This window comes from Pipistrellus kuhlii, unplaced genomic scaffold (assembly GCF_014108245.1).
Source record: "Pipistrellus kuhlii isolate mPipKuh1 unplaced genomic scaffold, mPipKuh1.p scaffold_m20_p_3, whole genome shotgun sequence".
Lineage (NCBI taxonomy): Eukaryota > Metazoa > Chordata > Mammalia > Chiroptera > Vespertilionidae > Pipistrellus > Pipistrellus kuhlii.
In genome coordinates, this window is record NW_023425529.1 from 895,647 (window position 1) to 919,218 (window position 23,572).

At 39.1% G+C, this 23,572-nt stretch overlaps 1 protein-coding gene across 13 annotated transcripts in view; it reads right to left on the minus strand.

Moving 5' to 3' along the window:
- The window catches only part of TNRC6B (trinucleotide repeat containing adaptor 6B), a 205,166-nt gene that overhangs the window by 51,271 nt on the left and 130,323 nt on the right, over positions 1–23,572 (minus strand). For all 13 annotated transcript variants that reach the window (XM_036459340.2, XM_045587461.1, XM_036459346.2 and 10 more), the window contains 3 exons: positions 13,947–14,034; positions 7,903–7,924; positions 2,327–2,668 (listed from right to left, as the gene is read on the minus strand). In XM_036459340.2, coding sequence (XP_036315233.1) covers positions 2,327–2,668; positions 7,903–7,924; positions 13,947–14,034 — 452 coding nt within the window. The remainder of the gene's footprint in view (positions 1–2,326; positions 2,669–7,902; positions 7,925–13,946; positions 14,035–23,572) is intronic.

Consider the following 23,572-nt stretch of genomic DNA (forward strand, 5'->3'; position numbering starts at 1 on the left):
GTCACATTTCCTCACAAACTAGCTTATCCACCCAGTTGCCTGTCTTACTGAACTGTACCATCCCTATTTTAGTCATTTCTTCTCTTTCGTCTTACCTGGTTTGTATACTTGCTAAGTTTAACTCCACATCTCTCAGAGCTATCCCTTTGCCACTCCTACTGATAGAGAAGGGCCTTCTTGCATTGGGACAATGCAGCAACACCCTGTTTGCTCTGCATCTCCAACCTACTCTGAACACCCCCCGCTGGAGGGCCTTTTCTAAGGCACATCCCTTTGTTGCACAAGAATAAAGCTAAACTCCTTGGCCTTTTGATCAAGATACTCCATGACCTGCGACCAAGTGACTTTTCTAGTCTCACCTTCCACTATTTCTATGTAGACATCTACATTTCAGACTACTTGACATTCCACAACTCGCACCTTCTCACCTAGGCATCACTACACATCAGATCTTGCTGCTTTTTTCATCCTAAATTCATACAATGGAATTTGCCCAGTTTTCTGGGCCTAGTTCAAGTGCCACATTTTTGACTGAAGTTTTTTATGAGCTCATCAACCAAAAATAGTCTTTTCCTGTCTAGAGCCATTTTGCTTGGGCTAGAACACTGTGTTCATGTCTTCCCTCCCCTGTTAGTGCTTTTTAGGCAGAGACCCTATCTTGCTAACATTTGAATTCGACAGTGTCCAGTCCGTCGCTGCTCAGTGAGCATCGACGGAATAATAAATGCCACCCAGCTGAACACCAAGGGCAGACCAGCATGAATCAGTGTGTATGCCCAAGGAACTTAATCTGATGAATTAGTCTGGCTTAGCACATATTTTGATGGAATTTACCTTATTTGGTGGGGAGCAAATGACATGTTTTAAGATTGATAATTTCTTCTAAACATATTTAATTCCTTTAACCAAGTAGCTTAAAATCAATATGACCCTGAAAAAAATATTACATAAAGTGATATAAAAGTCAGGAAGCACAGACTCACAGATTCTTGAAATTTTGGGGCCTCCTTGGTTTTAAAAATGTAAACAAGAGATTCTGGCTCACACTGGACCTATGTCCACATCAAGGCCTGGCTAACCGGGGATGCAGAAATAAATGCCGAACACAGTCTCCCCTCACTTACTTCCTTTTGTACTTGGTAATAAGGGGCCAAGAAGAAAGAGCCAGGAGGCCTTCCCTGAGAGCTTTGGGCCTGGCCGGATGGTCACCACAGGGAAGACCCATGCACAGGGTTTATCTCTGCATGAAGCCTACGTCATCGTACGTTTCTTTCCACCCTTGCTCTGCACATGAGACAGCAAGAGAATTTTCTGGGCAATTCTATATATTTAAACTTAAGACTACAATAAAGTGTCCTTGCCAGTGCTTAATTGTGCTCAAGTTCTGAGTTTTAATACAATCTCAAAAAAAACATTTTAAGAGATAAGCTGAAATCTGTTAATGAGCTAAATATGTATATATTTGAAAGTCCTTAGCTATTAACTACTTTAGTATTCACACATTGGGGGCGCGGGGGTGGGGGTGGGAGGAATTACAAAGCTTCTTCTAGAGCCCTTTAGCTAGAGATGCTGTATCTACAGATAGTTTTTAATAATGTTCAAAATCAAGGGCCCCCTAAAGCAGTGGTTGGCCAACTCAGCCAACAGAGCCAAATGTCAACAGTACAATGATTGAAATTTCTTTTGAGACAAATTTTTTAAACTTAGACTTCTTCTAACACCACTTCTTCAAAATAGACTTGCCCAGGCCGTGGTATTTTGTGGAAGAGCCACACTCAAGGGGCCAAAGAGCAGCATGCGACTCGCAAGCTGCAGTTTGCCAACCACTGCCCTAAAGAAATACTTTAAATATTTTTAAAAAGTCTAAAAAATCCCTGAATTCTAGAGAGTAATTTAAGAGACCATTCTTTCTACCTACCTAGCACTCTGGGAGCATAAACATGAGCAGCTAAGCTTCTAAACACACTCTTGAACTAGCCCCACTTCCAATCATACTTGGAGCACATACTTGTGGAGACAGATAGAACAATGGAGGCTTAAATTTGTAATGCTTTTGTCTGAGAAGGGAAAAAAGGCTCCAAAAAGCGATGACAAACAGCAGCTATATTAACCTCTCATGCCAAGAGCATGCACTCACTGGACACTAAAACCCAGTGTCAGCAGAGAAATGCTGATGTACATTTCATACTGGGACCCTCTCCCATCTTTTGAGTACCTGCAGTAGCCTTTATAACTAATGTTTTTTGTGGACTTTACACCAGGCAGTGTAAGTGCTCTCCCTCTCTAAAGCGGCCATGAGTTAACCTCGGTGACACCGATTCCTCACCTGGTACAGTCCCACTCTCACTCTGCAGCAGCGTTCCCGTCACTTGTGCGTTGTTTGGGTTTGCTCCGGGTGCTGTGGAGGGAGGAGGCCCTGCCCCACCCCCGAGGAGCATGCAGGATGGTGGAGGGGGCTGCCCACGTTTCAGTAACACTTTGTGGTCCTGCTGGCAACGGAATCGCGGAGGCACCTCCCGAGGCATGTAGCGGGCGGCGCTTGGCGGTTGTCCGTTCGGCACTGCCACCCTTTTGGCATTGTTGCCACCATTGACTGGTGGCGATGGAGAGCTGCCAATTGGGCTGGCGGCCGTTGGTTGGCTTAAACTTGGTTTCGTCACTTCGGGCACTGGAAGAGATTGGGGAACCATGTTTGAAATCAAATACATTTTTCTAAAGATTAATTTTAAGAATGCTTATGGTGGACAAATTACAATAAGACAACCCAATAATACTATTTCTGACAGACACAGTCTTTCCAAATTGCAGCATCTGCCGTTTACTGAAGACAGGTGGATGGAGTGGGTGTGATGGTGACAAGTATTCAAAGATACCAGTATCATGGAATTCCATTGCATTAAGAGGGAGAAGGAAGCAATGGTGCAAGTTCCTGATGGGCCTCTCAGCAGCTCTGAGGGTCGCTGTGGTCCCCAGGCAGTCTTTGGTAAAGGTTTAAGGCTTTCAGCCCAAGGGACCTTTCCTGTCATCACATTCTTAAAGTCCTACCTCTGAGAAACTTTCCTCAAAGTCCCTGGTCCAGGTAGGCTAAGCACTCTTCACCTGCTCCTGGAACACGCCGTCCATCTCTCTTTACTACTGAATCTGCCACATTACACTGAAATTCTCCATTCACAGGCTCTTCTTCCTCACCAGATCTTAAGTCCCACAAAGCCAGAAATACATCTTTCATCCTTTTGTCTTTTTAAAAAATATATATTATTCATTTTTTACAGAGAGGAAGGGAGAGAGAGAGCTAGAAAGATTAATGAGAAAGAAACATCAATCAACTGCCTCCTGTACACCCCCTACTGGTACATGCCCTTGACCTGAATCGAACCTGGGACTTTTCAGTTCACAGGCCAACGCTCTATCCATTGAGCCAAACCGGTTTGGGCCATCCTTTTTTCTTAAGGTCTGCCACAGGAAACCTCAATGTAGAGGATCACAAAATCAACTCGCTGGTTACTACAGCTACCCGAACTCAAAGACTCTTGCTTGGCACTATGTGCAAATATTAGAAATGTTATAATCATTTTGCTTTTCCCCCACCTCTTTCCATTTTAAGTGTATTATGTATGTTTTTTTCCAACTCTTTATTTAAAATAAAAATTTCACAATGTAGATACTTTCCTATTATTTTAATAATGTTTTCACTTTCTTTAAAAAAAGGCAAAAGGAAGTATGGGGATATGTTGGGCAACTGTCAAGCTATACTCTGCAGGACCCTCGGCTCAACACTACAGGGGCTGTTCTGGATCTGTACTTTCCTTGCTTCATCCTACCAAAAGACTGCCACCCTTTCCAAGAAAATTTACCTGGCAACTAGAGGCTGGCAGTGACACAGAAACAATCACTGAGCCTGATAAGTCAGATGATTCTGAGGCCCAAATCCCTGCCATCCAGAGTAACGTTAGAGCCAGCTCTGGTGACAGTAGTGTTCTGACTGCTGAAGCGATGCTGGGCCAGCAGGTCACTTGTTGAACTGGCTTCTTTATGAGGAGAGAGATACATCATCAGAAATCAGGGTGGCTCAATCTATACCAACTGGACACTGGTGAGTACTCTGAGTAACAGGAGAAATGAGTAGATGCCTGCAGTTATGTCAAAGCAACCCTGGTGTCTGAGCCTACCAGGAGACTATACTGGGCCTCCCAGTAAGGAAGATAGGTCAGAATAAACGTATGACTTAAGAGAATAAACTGGTCATTATCTAATATTTTTAACACAGTACCCTCTGCTATAATAGCCAATGGATAAGTAACTGGTAAATTGATGAATAAAGATGAATTATTTAATGATCCGTTTTCTATCTGTGCTTGGAAGATTCGATACTGCATGGCATTCTCCATACCGGTTCCCCGTCATTAGAGGTGCGGGGGGGGGGGGGGGGGGGAGGCAAGAAGCTGGCAGAGGCTGGGAGGGTTCTTCCCAAATGTTTTTTTTAGGAGGGAAGGAGCTAGGTTCCTATGAGGCTGCTCTTCAGCGAGGTCTGTTGCATGCCTTGACTCATTCCCCTAAGATAGAATCACACAGTAAGACCAGCCTACTGGATTGAGGTCTGAACACCAGTTGAACTAACTTTACCATACTCACAGCACAACCAAAGAAATCTAGTGGGTATCACATATTGTGTCACATTCCCTGCCAAAGCCCCTCAGAGATAGAATGGATCATAAATCATTCATTTACTCCCCCAAAACATTTACTTATTTTACTCTAAGGCTTGAATATTTTCCCCGTTCCACTGCCTTAATTATCTTATACCATCCTCATATCAGTTTGAACTTCTAATTGCCTCTATTTCTGGAAAACTTCAATAAGATGCTACTTTTTAAAAGATAAAAATATGAAGAAAATTCTGAAACAGGCAGAACCAATACAAATTACTATTTTCTTTAAACACCTTGAAAGGGATTTAAAACATAAACAACTCACACCCTACATAAAAAATATAGAAAATGTTTAAAAGTGGCAAATATAAACACGCCCTAGAAAAGACATTATTTAAGACTGAAAATTTCTTGTGAAGAATAATCCGTTAAAATGCAGTCCAAAAAAATGTCAGAGATTAATGACCCACGGTGAGCAGCCCATGCGCATTGAACAATTTTCAGTAACCTCTAAGCACTGTCTCAGTTCTTTACCTTCCACTCACTCCCCAAACCCAATGCACACTGGCTTTGGCCTGAACATCTGCCCAGGAGCTTCTCTCCTCATTAAACCACAGTGACCTTCATTGCGGTCTAATGCAGTGGCTGGTGGTCCGTGGACCACTGGTGGTCCATGGGGTCCAAAAGGTTGGCGACCACTGGTCTAATGAGCACTTGCTGGACCTTTTCTTCTTTGACTTTTCAACTTGACCTTACTGGCTGTCCTCTTTCTCTTTGTTTTTGTGAGACCTACTCCAGCTAGCTCTTCAGATTTTCTCTCTTCCTTTGCAGGTTTCTCATACTTTTTATTTTTATTTTTTGAGTTTTAGACAGAAAAGGAGAGGAAGAGAGAAACATCAATATGACCGTGGAACATCGATTTGCTGCCTCCTGCACGCCCCTATACTGGGGATCAAGCCCGAAAACTGGGCATGTACACCAAACAGGCATCGAACCAGCAACCTTTCAGTGCACAGGATGACATCCAAGCAACGAAGGGCACCCTGACCAGGGTGGTTTCTCATACTCTTGGTCAGGGGTCAGTAAATTTTTTCTGTAAAGGGCCAGAGAGTATTTTAGGCTTTGCTAGCCATATGATCTTTGTCCTGACGACTCATTTCTGTACTTTTAGGGCAAAAGCAGCCACAGACAATGTATAAATGAATAAGTGTGGCTGTGTTCCAATAAAACTTTATGACATTGAAATACAATTTTTATACCATTTTTATTGCTGTAAAATTGTTGTTCTTTTATTTCCTTCCCAACCATTTAAAAATGTACAAAACATTCCTAGCTCACGGGCTGTCCATCAATAGGCAGTGAGTCAGATTTGGCTCAAGGGTCACAGCTGGCAGCTCCTGCTTTTGACTATACTCTTAATAAGAGTTGCAAGATGGCAGCTGAATTTGGTCATAAGTTTAGAAAAAAAAATCTTAATGTGAAGGTTAGGCCTGTGTTCTTCTCATATTTAAGTTATTTGAACACAAACTCTCCCAAGCTTAGGCTTTAACTACCATTATGTAAAAATCTTTCCCAAATCACTATCTCCAACTCAGAACTCTCCCACCCTTCCTGTCACCCTCACACTTGCTCCCCTCCCATTATCGCCTGGTACAAGGAATGGAGTCACTATCCAACCAACTGTTCAAGTCAGAAACCTGGAAGGTGTCCATTATCTAATCACCATTATATTCATTCTACTGAACCAAAGCAACTTCCTATCACCACTGCTCCTAAACAGGTTCCATCCTCATTACCTCCCTTCTGGGTCACCTACCTGAGCCACATGTCTTATAACGCCTCACATTCATTCACTCCCTAGAGAAAGCCAGTTCTGTCCCTGAAGAAAGAGCTCCCACCACAGTGTTAGAACACACAGGTGTCTCTGCAAGGTGTGAAGGATACTGCAAGTAATTTAGTTTGTAAATTATTTACTTGGGGAAAACTCCCCACCTCAAATATCAATAAATAAGAGTAAATTCAAAATTATCCCAACCACCAACATGCACTCACTGTCACATGCCTTCTAGAATACGCTCAAAAAACAGAGTTGTGCCCAATGCACTGATTGGTCCACCACCCCAGGGATGCTAATGGAAAGATGCTGTCCCGCAGATATGTCCCAAGAAGGTAAAGGTTATGACTTACTGCTCTAGACAACAATTATCTAAATTTTTAAAATTTATATTGAGCTGGAAGCTTTTCTGTGTTGATATCACTAATCATTGGTACTTTTGGGATGAGAATGGGTCTCAATGAACAAAACACCCAACAGACATTTACTGGGGAACTGCTAAGTGTTGGGGGGGGGGCGGGGGCCCTTCAAATCTTTGAAGACAGGTGCTGCCCAGTGGGAAGCCTTGCCCTGGGGGTTAAATACCCCCGGGGTGTTTAACTTTCCTAGTGGTGACACAGGTTCACATTTCTTAACCAATCTGGCCCAAATGCCACACCGTCCACAAAGGTTTGTCTCTGTTCTTTCCATAGTGTGGTGCCCATTACAGGAATTGCACATCCCTTTCTAGATACCATATTTTTACTAACGCAGCTAAGGTCAGGTTAGCTTTTATAAACTAATCATTTGATAGATAATGCTCATCAAGTCAACCATCACCTGAATAGTTTTTTAACAAAGCTAAATTGCTGTGTCTACATTCCTCCATTACGTAGTCTATCTTTTAATTTCTAACCTTACCCTACCCCCCATTAAATCTACTGCATCAATCCCAGAAACTCAATTCTAATATCCAACAATGAGGGACATTAGCTTCTACCGGAAGTGCTTTTGATTATCTGTCACCTGGGCAGGAGGACCAACTCTAGTCCATGCCTTCTTATAACTTCCAACTGAAATCCCTGTCCTGCTCTCTCCACAATTTTCACTTAAAAAAAAATAATAATGGAAGAAAAGTTTTGAAAAGGTTGAGTTCAAAATCATGACCCATATGCTTTTAAAACAAGTATCACTTTTTCTAAACTTTTTTACTTCCTGAAAAAATGTAAGGCTACTAAAAAGGCCACTATAAACACCACGACAAGTACTTTTTGTTTGTCGCTACTGCTCTTTAGTGACTTCAAAACACCACTTTTATTACTCTACACCCACTCTCACTTAGCCAGTGCACTGGAGGCTCAGTCAGTGAGGGTGCAAAATCGAAACACAAAAGAATCTAATGACTTAAAAAGGAAAAAAAAGAAACAAAACCCAATTTACCTTTGGTTTTTTGTTCCGTGACCTGCAAAATAAATGAAGAGTTTCAAGTCAATGAGATTTGCTTTCTAACTTGACATTATAAGACAACTTTTAATTCCAGTCACTCAAGTAATTCTAGCTACCAAGTACGCAGACATAGTTAGAAACCCAGAAAAAGGGACTCAGGTCAGACATCCTTCTAAAGACAGTGGCCATCATAACTTACACGGCATCATTATAAAGGAAACTAAAAGTTAGAATAAAAAGCATTCCGCTCTCGTTAAACGATGAAGTCCTTGAACCAGGAATGCTGTTTGCCATTTTGGTTGTTAATGACTCGAGAAAAGCAAATGGATATGGCCCAGAAACTAAATTAGCCATAGGGACAGAAATATCCCCCTGTGAGTAAGGACTCACACACTTGATCTCAGATCTAGGAAGTGAAAGTTCCTAGGCCCAGCATCAAAGGCATCAGAGGTCATGGGAGGAGAACAGGACCCAGAACCAAGCTGTGCTACTTCCTGGCTGTTCCATCTGAGTTTTCTATTTATCTTTTGATTGGAGATAATAACAGCTTCTCCTTGCAAAAAGGTTGTTTTAAAGATATGCTATGCCAATGTTCAATAAATGTTGGCTATTTTTATCAAAGTTTATGTAAATCAGTATGAAATACAGTAAGAGTGAAATATGTAAATTTTGAACAAATAAAGATACCTCTGTTGAAAATATTATTTTATATAGTCACTGATATATCTTTAGAAGTGATTAACCTAAAAAGTTGAACAGGCTGAATATACTAATGGGTTATTAGGAAGTTTGGAAATGATGATTAGGAGACACATGAAAAACTATTTCTGTTAATAAGAAAGGAAAATAAAGATGGGTGCCTAATTATACATGCCCTCTAATACTAAAACAAAGCCACAAAAGGGCATGCATAAGTAAACATCCAAAAGAAAATGCAAAAAAAAAAAAAAAATACACCACAATTCCAATAATGGTTATCTTACATTATTGAGATCATAGGTAATTTTGAACCCTTTTACCAAGTGTCAATCTTCAAAGCATTTTTATATTGTTTCTCTGGCTTTTACATTAAAAAAATTCATATAAAAGAGATTTTGTTTGTGGCTAGTAATCATATTAAATTATTGCTATGGGTGTTCATAAAAACATGCTCATCTTTGGAGGGTCATGTCCTGTAGCTAACCAGCCCATTTCACAACAGATTGCAGCACACAGTGTCAGACATTGAATCTGAATGAAACAATCTACTTGTGTGACCTCCTGGAGTGGTTTTTACATTCTTGCATTAAAAGACAAGCTAATTCCACTGTATTGAATTTCTGGTAGACAGTGTTTCCCAGTTCTAATTGTTACAGAACTCAATTCAACTGGATGCTTTTTGTATAACCCCATTTAACCAAGAATGAACAGATTTGTATCCACATATCAATTCCTTGTGGCAATTTAAGGTTTATACTATTGTAAAGATTTCTTAGAATGCCATTATGAAGATCAGTTATACAGAAAGTCAATGTCTTCCCCAAATGTAAGTGACAAACCCAAATTATGTCGATGTGTCTTATGATATGGGTTCTATTAGAAGAGATGTCCCCCTGATGGTGAAAAGCCGGATGATCAAAGCATGCGTTCTGCCAACAATGAACAATGATCCTTTAGCAGCATCAGCCTAATGAATGTTAATGGAATCCTTCTCTGACACCTCTCTCATGAATGGAAATCTAACCATTTACACGTGAAGGCTCTAGAAAGAACAAACTGCCACAAACATTGAACACAATGGGAAAAGGTCATGTTTAGTTTCTGTGCCAAAATAATTTAATTTAGGTTTAAAAGTCAATTCTTTAAGAAAATTATATTGCCAGAACTCATTCTTGACTATTCATTTATCAAATATTTTTCTGAGTGATTCCTATGCACCAGGTACTTACTATCCTAGTTACTGAAAATGTAAATATGAATAAAATCTTGAGAAACTTACAATGGGGAAGACAAAAGCGAAGAAATTGTTATAAAGCAATGGGCCAGGCAGCAAAAAAGATGTGGAAGGGCTAAAAAGAACCACAAATGTTTGCTGACTGACTGACTGACTGAAGGACTACATAATAGAACCTCTGGCATGTTCTACACAATTCTTTGCATCATAGCATCCCAGGTGAGGTGTCATCTCTATAATAAAGTTGGAAACTACTAAGACAATCACATGGTAAACTTTTCGGTCTCTCCTTAAAACTGCTAAGTCACAATTTCATTCTGAAATTTCACAATAGCTCAGTATGATAGAACAATATCAAAGGCCACGTTTTGGCCTAGATCCCATGTCAGCCAATCTAGAACATTTTTTGAACAAAATGACTGAGTTTTTATTATTCCAAATTTTCCATTTGAAATTTTACTTATGATGGTTTTCCTATTTACCAGAACGTAACCAATTTTTGATGCAGATGCAAGCACACAGAGATAGACCGTCCAGCTGAATAAACTACATTCTCTGCATAAATCATCCCAATTCACTCTTTAAATTTTTTTTAAAATTTAGTGAAAGATAGGGATAGAGAGAGAAGGGGGGGGGGGGGGGAGAGAAACAATGCTTTGCTTTTCCACTTATTTATGCATCCATGCTTAATTCTTGTATGTGCCTTGACCAGGGGACTGAATCCACAACTTTGGTGTATTGTGACAATGCTCTAACCAACTGAGCTACTGAGCCAGGGCCCCAATTCACTCTTGAATAAATCCAGACCATCTTTAATTCTGATCATTTTTCCATTAGTAGGATCCACAATGAAAGTTTACAGCTGCTACTGTATTAATTGTTTCTAGATATTGACATTTTTAGGTTAAGAGAACACTACTGTCGACATGAAGGACTAGAATGAACTGCACATATCCTAGTCAACTGCTCTAGTTGCATCTTCTTGTTCACAGCCTTTGCTCAAGTTCCCTAGTGTCCAGCCTAGTAAGCATCCATTCCCACAGCTGAAAACTACAATTTCTAAATGGAATGCAAATGCCACACAGGAAAGGAAGCCTTCACTGAGGTTCACTCTCCCATCACTGCAGTGGGAGGGTCAGCATGTGCGGGGCATGGGGGCAATGCCTGTAACACTGCACGGCTGGTGGGTGGACCCGCTTATCTGCAACCTCAATGTTGTGAAATGTGGCTGCATATCCCGAAGAAACTTTTTAAAAGTATCCGAGTCATTATCTAACAACTTTAGCCAGTGTTTCCCAAACTTTTGACATATGTGTACCCCTTCTATAATTTTTGTAACACTGAGTACCCCTCATACTCATGAGAACGTAGAATTAGGCACAGCTAAGCACAGTGCAGTGCATATCTCCACCAAACTCCGGTGCAACGCGTACCCTACCAAACTCTTCCGTACCCCTGGGGGTACACGTACCACACTTTGGGAAACACTGATTTAGACAATTCTAACAAGCTTAGGTTAGAAGGAACATAGGAGAGGTATCCTATAGCAGGAAGATGTGATGGCAAGCACAGCACTATAAAGAGAAACAGAAACAATTAAAAGCAGACAAAATCTTAAAGAGAGCAGCAATCTATCACAGTAGCAAACAGTAATCAATATTCCTTTTAATGAAGAAAAGATAAAATATATTCCATAGGTTTAATGTGGCAGGATCATAGGCATTCCAATTCAGAAAATATCTCCAGTATTTTTTTGTTACAGCTGGCATTCATAAGTGAACTAATTTCAATAATTCAGAAAACTGAATTATGGGAAATGCTCTATCCAACAATGCTGGGAATACTTGCAGTGTCCCTTTTACCTTCTATAGCACTGGCTGTGTTTGCCTTGAGTTTGTGCTAAATGGACAGCTCCCTCTGCACCTTTAACAGTGCTCACCTCCCTGAGCTTATCTGCAATAAGCTGGGACCACAGCAGGGATCCTTAAACCCGCCTCTCCCGGGGAGCCCCTGCTTCCCAAGTGCTACAGATAGCGGTAACGAGCACAGGAGGAAAATCAATTTTGTCTCCAAAAAAGAATCAAAGAAAGCAACCCTGCCGAGCCAAAGCCCACACCAGGTGATGCTCAGAGGGGAGGGAAATGAGCTCAGACAACGGCCAGGGCAGAGGGGCATGCTCTGCCACAAAGAGAGCCTGGCAAGGGCTCAAACCATCTCTACTCCAACAGCCCAGGAGACAAACACTTCAGCGAAGACCTTCCAGCTGACAGCTGTCTGCCTTTTTTTCCTTTTAGCATCTCCTTTACCCTAAGCCCGAGGTCGGCAAACTGTGGCTCGAGAGCCACATGCAGCTCTTGGACCCCTTGAGTGTGGCTTTTCCACAAAATACCATGGCCTGGGTAAGTCTATTTTGAAGAAGTGGCATTAGAAGAAGTTTAAAAAATTTGTCTCTCAAAAGAAATTCCAATCGTTGTCCTGCTGATACTTGGCTCTGTTGGCTAATGAGTTTGCCGACCACTGCCCTAAGCAAATCCCTCAAAGCTGTGCAACACACTCTTCCCCAAAACACTGAGCAGGCCCATCAGATCCTCTCGGAGGAGGGTTTTTTATGCAATTATCAAAAGGCAGGCTCAGATAAATGACAATGCTGGAGTAGGCCAGAAGAGCAAACCGCGGTGACTCGGAAGTTATTCTATAAGCTTGCTTAAGCAAATAGAGATTAATTATGATACAAATAGGGAAATATGTCAAGAGTTTAAGTGTTAGAAAATGTCTTGCCTTTCTCAATAGAGTAAACCCTTGATTTTGTGGAATTTGATTTAATGAACAAAACTTCTGGTCCATATGTCACATGTGAAAATCAACACCTGTTAGTTACAAAATGTTTTTAACCAAGATTTGCTTGTAATTAACATGTTACTTATTATTAATAATTTACTGTTATTTTTAACAAATTTTAGTGAATAGGTCCTATGTTGGAAAAAAATAGCAGTAATTTCACTAACATAAATAAATACTACAAACCTATAACTATAGTCTACATATTTAAATCAAGAGTCATGACTTTTCAACAAAGTCCGGTGAAGGATTAGCACATCCTGAGCATGGTAATTGGTTCTATTGTCAAAGACCAAGACTTTCTGCAGTAGTTTGTTTTTTTAATAGTGTGAATGCTAATTTTATTCACAAATATGTATGAGCCCAGAATATAGCAGTTTATTGGATAATAAAAATCCAGCATTCAATTCATCAGAGAGAACAATGTAATTATTAAAAATAAAAAGAACTTCAGGACTTAGCTTCACTCTATAAACCAAATCTAGAGGAGGAGGAAGACGGAGTTTGGCACCACAGAGGTGATGTTTTTGGAGCTCATCTGGTATGTTTCAATTGTCAAATGGCTGTAATGATTAGTCAGATTACATAGCAGCTTATTAAAATGGCCAGAACTTTGAATTGGGCTTTGCAATTCCTTGTTGTGATATCTTTTTAGCCAGTAACAAAGGTTAACTACAAAAGAAAAAACCATGGGCCCTCACAGGACTGTGTCTAGTCCCCCTACCTCTCTACACCTCCCTTTGCTGCAGCTTCATTCAAGATGTGCTGTTCAGAGCTGCCTTATTCTAACTAGTTTCCCGGCACAGTTGACTGGTCTAGGCTTAGGCATCTGAGATAAGCTGGCTTCCTCTGTAGCAGGTTAACTTGAGCTGCTGATGTTCAGACCTGCGCTAGGCCACAACCCAGCTGTGTGCATTTGTTTATTTGTGGTGACTAATAAATGCATGCATTACTAGACCTATTCAGTATAAATTTAAAATTACTATAATATATATAAAAAACTTTTCTGTGAAATTAAAATTTTCATGCATATTTAATTTTAATTACACAAATGTGTCTAAGTAAGTAAAAACATGTAAACTAATTTGTCAAATTTTTAACATACGCATTCAGAAAACTTACTTTGTTATATAACAGACTTTTGACTTTAATGGACACACCCTTGTTCAAATTAGCCCATTATATCCAAGTTTTATTGTATTGTTTACTGCTGTTTTAATAAATTCAACTGCAGCATTATTTAATAGACTTAATTGAACAAACCCACCTTCTGAGTGGCTTCTTTTTTCTTTTTATCCTCTTTCTTCCTTTTCTTGTCTTCCATTAACTGTTCTTCCCTTTCTTGCTCCTTCTCTCTGTTAAAGTAATGTCAGACCAGAAAGTTAAATATCTGCTGGTAGATGGTGTGTAACGCAACAATTCATCTCTGTGACTGAGCAGAACACGGTTTTTTACTTAAACTGAAAGAATGCAAAAACCTAATTTAGTTATCCCTAATTTTGATCTGTCACCCCTTTTGCAAAACAGGACATTAAGTTTGGCTTCAAAGAAGTCCATTAAAGTGAGGTTTTTTTTTAGATCTTCCTAAAAGTGCGAGTGCACATACACACACAATTAGTGTATTGCCATTCATCAAAGAACGTGATGTGAACGTATGTCAATGTACAATTCGCTTCTGGCAATAGTCTTCACAAATAACAGAATATATTAATTCAATTATGGCACAAAGATATTTATAATTTAGATGTTTCCCCAAACATTTTCAGAGTGATTATCATAATACTCTATGTCCTATATCTTGTGTTTTTAAGGCTGAGTGTCCTATATATCAGGTACTTTTTATTGGGTGAGTTCACAGTTGCATCTTCCAGGCAAAACCTGAATCAGGACAATCAGATTTTGCTCCCCTCAATTAAAATAAAAATGATACATAATAATAAATATCGTAGTTAAAGAAATGTGATGAAATCTTAAGAAACTAAGATAATGTAATTTCTACCTCACATTTGAAAAGTAATTTTAAAATTTAACATTTATATAGGTATGTCAAATTTCAATATTATGTGTCAACTGGGAAAAATGCATAAGCAACTATTGTTGTAACTTCTAAGTTCAAGTCAGGAGACCCCAGATGCCTTGTTTATTGAATTTCTGAATTTGAAGGCAAGTTGGAGATCTAGTTCCCAGATCCCCAAGTACCAAACAGTACTGGTGAGTTTAGGGGATCAACACATCAAATTCCTGGTTTCACAGATATTATCTAGGAAAGACCTAAAAGTCACATAAATTAAAGGGAAACATGAAGGTGAAAGTTTGTATATGTGGCAAAAATCACAAAGATGGTTCCTGAAGGATTCAAGTTTGGGGAGTAGAAATCACTGGACCCACACAGAAGGAGCTGAGGACCAACCCCCCCGAAGTGAGCTCTCATGAATATGTAATTAATGCTGCACTTAGATAAAACAAACAACAACAGGAAAAAAATGTTTATCTACATGTCAAGTTTTCGGTGGCTCTGTCCACATTCACATTTTCTCCTTGTACAACCTCCGAGCGTAAATATACAAAAGCCTAATGTGCACAATTCACACACTCAAGGTAATTTCCATGAAAACTTTAAAACTGCAATCATGAAAGAGATTTTATTGAAATTTCCTTAGGTTTAGAGCTGGATTTCTTTGGAGTCAGGTTATGTGTACATTGGTCTCAGTGTGAGTCTCCTGGTGAACACCCACTTGCGGCCATGCATTAAGAAATGGATTTATGAAAACGGGCAAGATGGATGTTGACCACCTAAGGCAGGCTGACCACAGATCATGTTATATTTTGGTTTCTAGAGCCTCTTGCTTCCTCTAGATGCAAGTGGAAGAAGATGGGGTTCCTCATGACCCAGATACTATAACTTGGTTTTCAGATTTTTAAAGTGCAACTGGTTACAGAGAAAGAGTAAACAGCATGAATATCTCCTACTTAAATATACGATGCTTTAAAAAGTATTAAGTTGCATTTTTCTAAATCTACTCTAATATTAAAAGTGCACTTATAAAACGCAATGTAAAAGAAGTGGTAAGTCTTTAATGAGACACATTCTTAAAAAACAAAACAAAAAAAACCCTAACATTTTCAATTATTTTTTCCTATAAACAGGTAATTTAGGGAAAGGAATTAAAATTCATGTTCACTACAAGCAGATTTACTTCCAAAACAAACATTTTACCAAGCTTTCCAGGGACAGACTGTGCTTTCACTCTGATCTTTTCTTGTGTATAGCGGTAGAATTGAGTCCTCTCTTTAAATTTCACTTCCTTCGGAAGAATTTATTTTCTAAAACCAAACTCAAATTAAAAACTGGCCATTCACTTAATAATGGATCACATAATGTGGGGTTCACCTTTTTCCTAACTGAATTGTACTCCATCTTAGCTGCACATTAGCATTGTTTGGGGAGCTTTAAAATTTCCCAATGCTGAGCCAGAGCCCACGCTGGGGGAAGAGGGCATCCATGCAGGGAAGGCATCTAGGTGGTGGTGATGCAGGATTGGTTACATAAAGGGCATTTGATTAATACATAAATATAGTTGAAGGTATAGAGGGGATTAATGATGATGAGAGGGAAAAAATGTTCTCTGTAAAAAAATAAAATAAGAACAATTAAATAAATATATTAAGGATAGTGAAAGTTAGGTTTCTCACTATTGCAAAAAGGAGTTACCAAAATGAAAAGAGAGAATGCACCTTGTGGAGTTGGACCAGAATTAATTATTGGCATGAATTCATTTTTTTTTTTAATATTCTATGAGCTACCTGCATGTTAATCACTTAGTAGCTGCCTCAGTAATCAGATTGACTCTCATTGTAGCAGTGCTTGGGTTCAAGTAACCCTAACTTTACTTAATAATAATGGCCCCAAAATACTGGAGTAGTGATGTTAGCGATTCCGACATGCTAAAGAGAAGCTGTAAAGAATATGGGTTTAGTGAAAAGGTGTATCTTGGAAGAGACATAGAATTTATAGGGTTTGGCACTCTCCACGGTTTCAGGAATCCAATGGGAATTTTGGAACATATCCCTTGCGCATAAGTGAGGAATATATTTGTGCGTGTGCATGTACACACACACACACACACACACACACACACACATACACACACACACTAGCTCTATTACTGAGAGGGCTTGAGGAACAAACACCCAAATACCAATAAACATACCCAGCATCCAGATTTTGGCTTCTAAATACCATTATTCACTAAAAAAAAAAAATAATAATAATAATAAAAAATATTACAGACTTCTTTGGAAAAAGAGCTAATCTGGAGATTAGGGCAAGGAAAGTACAAGATGAGCCTGGATTACTTGTCAAGGAGCAAAAAAATGTTCAATAAATAATGAGACAGGTAAAATGGTCATAGAAAGGCCAGCTGAAGAGGGTCCTATAAGCCAAACCTGGGAAATGTATCCAAAAGAAAAGCCTCAAAGCAAATAGTTAAGTCATTTAACAAACATACACCGATTACTACTGCATCCCAGGCACTGACCTAGCACTGGGGATAAAACACTGGGTGAGAGAGAGCCCCTGCCCTCAGGAAGCTGACATTCCAGATAGGAGACAAAGCAAACAGGCAGTGCCAGGGAGTCATTACAGATGCCAAGAAGAATATCAAACTGAGAAACAGACCAGAGAGTGACTAAAAGAGAAAGGACAGGAAGGGGTGGTCTCCTTTATACAAGATGTTCACCTACGGCCTCTCTGAGGCGTTTACATCTGAGTAGAGACCTAAGTGAGAAAGCTCTCTGGGAAATGAGTGACTGCCCAGGTGGGGGGAATAGTAAGTGTAAGGCTCTGGAATGGAAAGCGCTTTCGTGAAACTCAGAGCTTTTTTCTGGGGGATGGGGTGCTATACTTCTTTTCTCACCTCCCCCCATAGCAATAGCACCGCCTCTCCCCCCGACACACACACCCTTCAGAGTTTTCTGCACTTACTTTGTAATGGTCCTCACTCATACCAAAAGAACTGGGCTTCGTATTTCTTAAAAGGGTCCCTTCTCCCTCCCTCCTTCTCTCCCTCGTTCCAGTGCCTACTTGATGCCAAGCACTGTGCTGGAGGCTGAGAATTCAGCAGCAAACAAGATGCAGTGCTGCTGACCTTCCTGAAATTCTTAATTTAATTAATTAATTAATTTTAAAATGTTTTTATTGATTTTAGAGAAAGAGGAAGAGGGAGGGAAAGAAGCATCAATGAGAGGGAAACATCAATCGGCTGCCCCCTACTGGGGATTGAGTGCACAATCCATGTGCCCTAACCTGGAATCTAACCATGACCTCTTGGTACATGGGACAACACTCAACCAACTGAGCCACACTGGCCAGGGCTCAGTTTAAATTCTTAAATTGCTATATCTTGCTTCACAACCTGGACAACAGCTTCAGAGCAGGAACCTCTGTTCTTGCTCTGAAGACAGCTTGCAGTCCTTTGCTGTTTTCAAAGTACCAAATCTTGAATATGTGAATTCATGGCTTGTGATAATCAAGGTAGGAAGTCAACTTCTTTCCACAAACTAGAAAACCATGGCCAATGGTTCTTGAATTCATATTCCCATGCCTCAAACATCAAGTAGAGGCAGGGCTGACAATTTCTTACTTGAAAGCAGTAATTGCCAATATGCGGATTAGAGTGAAAAGATGGGAAGAGCCTAAATTCAGCTAAACAACCAGGACTCATCTTGACAGGAAACTATGTTCAGCTATAAAGAGAACTGTCCTTTCTTTAAGATGGGGATAACTGGTTATCACAGCATCAAAATCCATCCCTCATGCTCTGTGGTCAGTAAGTGTGGCACCGTTGGTTCCAGTTTTTAACCAACTCCACACAATTGAGCTAGACAGAACTGAACATAAACAACTGACCCATTCAACGCATGAAACATGCCAGAAGCAAACCAACACTGTGAAAGAACAAGCTATTAATACATCAACAATTTGGATGAACCTTCAGATAATTATGGTAAGTGAAAAAGCCAGTCCCAAAGATTGCATATTGTTTGATTCCAATTATATGACATTCCTGAAATGACAAGTGGGGTTATCAGGGGGTGAGGTGAAGTGAGGCAGTGTGGATATATCACAATACTGATTCTTGAGGTGGGGAATGATTCTATATCTCGATGGTGGTGATATATGAACCTACATGTAATAAAATTGTACAGAACTAAACACACACACAAATAAGTACAATAAAATTGAGGAAACATAAATAAGGCCAGTGAGTTATTCTGAAGTCAGTATCTTGGTTATGAGGTTAGACTGCAATTTTTCAAGAAGAACTCGCTGGTGGAACCTGGGTAAAAGGCACATGGAATCTCTGCTACTTCTCACAAGAACTTGTGGATCTACAATTATCTCAATACAATTTTTAATTTTTAAAAAAGCCTCCAACATTAACTCATCTTTTAAAATTTTTGAAAAGGACTTCTACTTTAAACAATTTTTAAATAGCTCTTTTTGAAAGCCACATAAAAGCCCAAAAGAATTTTAGAAATCGTTTAGTCCTGACATTCACAGAAATGCATTTCCAAAAATATTCTAGAAACTGTACTTTACCCTAATATGTTCAAACCGCTACAGTTTTATCAATCACGGTTCCTTGACTCAAGTACATTATATGATCAATATGATACCACGGGGGTATTTAAAATGTTCCTCTACCACATAATTCACAATATAATTCTTTAATAATACTAGGAGCTATTATTTACTCTCAGCAGGACAAGTGCATCTGCTCAGTCAACTCCATCCCAAGCCCCTTCTGGTCTGTTTCCTGACTCCTTTGTAACTAGAGATTGAGATGTGATTTATGTTCTACCAATAAGTTGTCCTTGTGTGTGACTTTAACAGGGAACTGACAGGGTACAGGGCATTCATCCTCCCAGGGAGCACGGGAGAGGTGACGTGGTCCTAAAGCCGACACCCGTAACAGTGGTTTCCTTCCATCCATGGTCTGATTCCCAAGGACCTGTGAGATAGCACTGCCATTTAACAGACCTGTGGCATAAGTGACAGTGAATTCTTACTGTCTATATAATTAAGAACTCTAAACAGATTTGTTTAAGGTTTCCAAAGCACATCTGATATATGTGACTTTTATAGAGGGTTATTTCCTTAAAAGACAACTGTTAAGCTCAGCAATTTATAAAATAAGAAAATAACCAACACAAAATCATTAACAATCATAGTATTAATGATAGCGCCCACGTACTTGGGGTGAGGAAAATTACAAAAGGAATATAATGAAAAGAGTTAAAGTGTTCAAAGTATCCATTTGGAGTATTTTTAATTAAAAATGCACACACAATAAAAGATAACATGTTGGAATATATCCATTCAGGCAGAGGAAATTACATAGTAGGGTACTCCAAATAAGTGTGTTGGTTTTGTCCTTAACATTTTCTCATTTGCTGGATCTGAATGAGGGAATTTAATAGGATGCTAATGTAATTTGCACATGATATTAAATTCGTAGACAAGGCCAAACAGCATTGAGACATAAAAATCATTCTAAGTCCTAGCTGGTTTGGCTCAGTAGATAAGAGCGTTGGCCTGCGGACTGAAGGGTACCAGGTTGGATTCCAATCATGGCACATGCCTTGGGTGTGGGCTCAGTCCCCAGTAGGGGACGTGCAGGATGCTGCCGATCAATAATTCTCTCTCATCATTGATGTTTCTTTCTCTCTCTCTCTCCCTTTCCCTTCCTCTCTAAAATCAATAAAACATATTTTAAAAAATCATTCTAACACTGAGTGACTTGCAGGAAGAAAAATTGAACATAGCTCCTCCTACATATGGGTTACCATTGTATAAGACATTGGGGAAAACAATGCTTCTCAAACTTTAACGGGAATCTTGTTAAAATGCCAATTCTTATTTAGCAGGTGTGGGCTAGGACCTACAACTCTTCATTTCTAATACTAGTAAGCTACTGATCCCTGGACTGTACCTTGAACTTCACAGGTATAATGCACTTGGGTTGTTTCTTTCCAAGAAAATATGGAATTGTAGTTATGTCTTAAAGACAAATAACCTCATTAATATCAAGCTTATGCCTCGTTATTGCAATCTGTGTTTCAGTGCCAAATTTTAGTGTAATCTTTATAAAGATAGTATATTAGAAGGCAATTAAACAACTAAAGAAGTACAAGATATGCATGGAATTCCTTTGAATTAATAACATTAAGAATAGTTAGGACCAAATCCATGCAGGTAAAATAAAATCTGAATGACAGCACATGTAAAGCATCAGTAGTTGAAGGGTGCCATTAACTGCATGCAGATGTCAGAGATACCAAGCATGTAAAAGAAGTGAGTGCAGAATCAATGAAATATAGCTATAAGACTTTTGCACACACAGCTTCTGACTCTTTCCCTCTTCCCATATTTTGAGGCACATGAAGAAATGACCTTATTTGGAATTACTCAAACCAAATAAAGTAAAATACCCTGTAATATATTTAAAATAACTTGTTTTCACTTTCAGAAATACCATGTGGCAAGAGTTGTAACCAATAATTGGGGGAATTTTTCCCTGCAAAGAATTTCAAGGTTACAATGCTGCCGGAGGAACATCTCATTTGAAACCACAATTCTTCTATCTTACACACTCTTGCCCGGCAGTCCAGCAATCTGTCACAAAGGAAACTCCTGAGCTCCTGTTCAATCATGATGTGGCTGTGCAGGAAGTTCTTTGTGCTGCCTTAGGAACTGTCTCCTTACAGCTTCCAACCACTGGTCCTAAGGCTTCCCTTTCAGACGGCAAAGAACAAGTCTTCTAAATATTTGTAGTCATCCATCACGCATCCCTGAGGCACTCTCAGTTCCATCAAACATTCCACATCCCCTAAACATGTTCCAGTTTATCTACACTCCTCCAGTTATTTGAATGGCAAGAGTTGTAATCAATTAATACACAGTGTAGGCCTGCTACTTCCTTGTCCCAGATAATAACATACCACTGCCCGTACTGTCAAAAAACAAATTTGCCTTCTTGGAAGTCATATCTTATTGAGTTAAAACCTCCCAATCCCAGTATTCTTCACAGTACTGCCAAGTCAGTTCATGATCAAGTGCGGGATCTTGCATATATCTCTATTAATGTTCTCTGTGATCACTACCTACTAAGGATTTCCCTGCATTGCAGGGAAAGGTCTGGAGCTGCGTTTCCCAGAATTCCATTCTCCGTTTGTTCTAGGTTAGCTGCTGCCAGTGAGAGGGACCCACCTTATATTTGGAAGTCAGAAAAGAAGTCAATATTCTCTGCAAATAGTTGTAAGCAGATAACATGGGCATCAGTACACAGGACTTTCCCCCTTTACAGTAGCTTCCAGATGAATTAAAGCCACACTGGCACTGCAGGCAGCTGAGATCAATGCCTTCCTGGGAACCTACTAGCACTCTAATCTCATCAACAAGAACAGTGGCCTCCTTGAATTTTTCCTCCCAGACTTTCTAATAGTTGTGTGAGCCTTTAATTTCATATATTAAAACCTTCCCTTCTTGAAAAAAATGCAATAGATTTTACCAAAAAATCTACCAGAATTATCAAGGCTGTGGGATACAAGATCACATATAAAACCAATTCTATTATATGTACGAGAGCAACAATCAGAAATGGAAAAATTTTAAAAATCTTACAGTAGCATCAAAATTAGAAAATATTTAGTGATAAATCTGACCAAAAAAAAGTATAATCCCCACACATGGAAAACTATAAAATGTAGCTGACAGAAAAATTTAAAAACCTAAATAAGGTGAGAGATAGACTGTATTTATGGATTGGAAGACTCAATATTGTTAAGATGTCGATTCTCCTAAAACTGATTTGTAGATTCAAAGAACTCCCTATCAAAATCCCGATATGACTTTTCGGTAGAAAAGCTCCTTTTCAAATTCATAAGGATCCAGAATAGCCAATAAATTCTTAAAAAGAACAAATCTGACATACAATCTGACACCCATATTTATTATAAAGACACAATTATTAGGACAGATTGATATTAGCACCAAATAGAGAAAAAGTTCAATGGATAGAATACATTCCAGAGACTGACACAGAACACACAAATTACTTTCAAAAAGGATGCCAAGGCAATTCAGTGGAGAAAGATAGTCTTTTTTATTTTTTCACCATTGATTTTAGGGAGAGAGGGGAAGGGATGAAAGAGAGTGAGAAAGAGAAAGAGAGAGAGAGAAACATCAATCAATCGGTTGCCTTCTGTACTGGAATGATGCTCCAACCAACTAAGCTACCCCAGCCAAGGCAAAAAGATAGTCTTTTTGACAAGTGTTAGAACACTTGGACAGCCATATGTTTAAAAAAAAAAAAAAAAAAAAAAAAAGAAGAAGAAGAAGGGGGGAAACCTTAATCTATACCTTATACTTTATCCAAAAATTAACTCAAAATGAATCACAGACCTAAATAAAAAACCTAAAACAGAAAAGATAACACACGTTTCTTATAGGAGAAAATTTTTATGATCTTGGGTTAGGCAAATTATTTTTTAGATATAATACCAAAAAAGTATAATCCATAAAAGAAAAAAAAAAAGACAAATTTGACTCATCAAAATTAAGAAATTCTGTTCTTTAAAATATATTGTTATGAGACTGAAAATATTTGCAAAATACTTACCTGATAAAAATTTGTGTCAAAGAATTACTGTACAAAGGAACTCTCAAAACTCAATAAGAAAACAACCCAATTTTTTAACTTGTCAAAAGATTTGAAGAGACACTTCACCAAAGAAGACATACAGATAGCAAATAAGCACATAAAATGATGGTCAATATTATCAGTCATTAAGGAGGAAACCAGATTACAGCCTCTATGAGATGATATCATA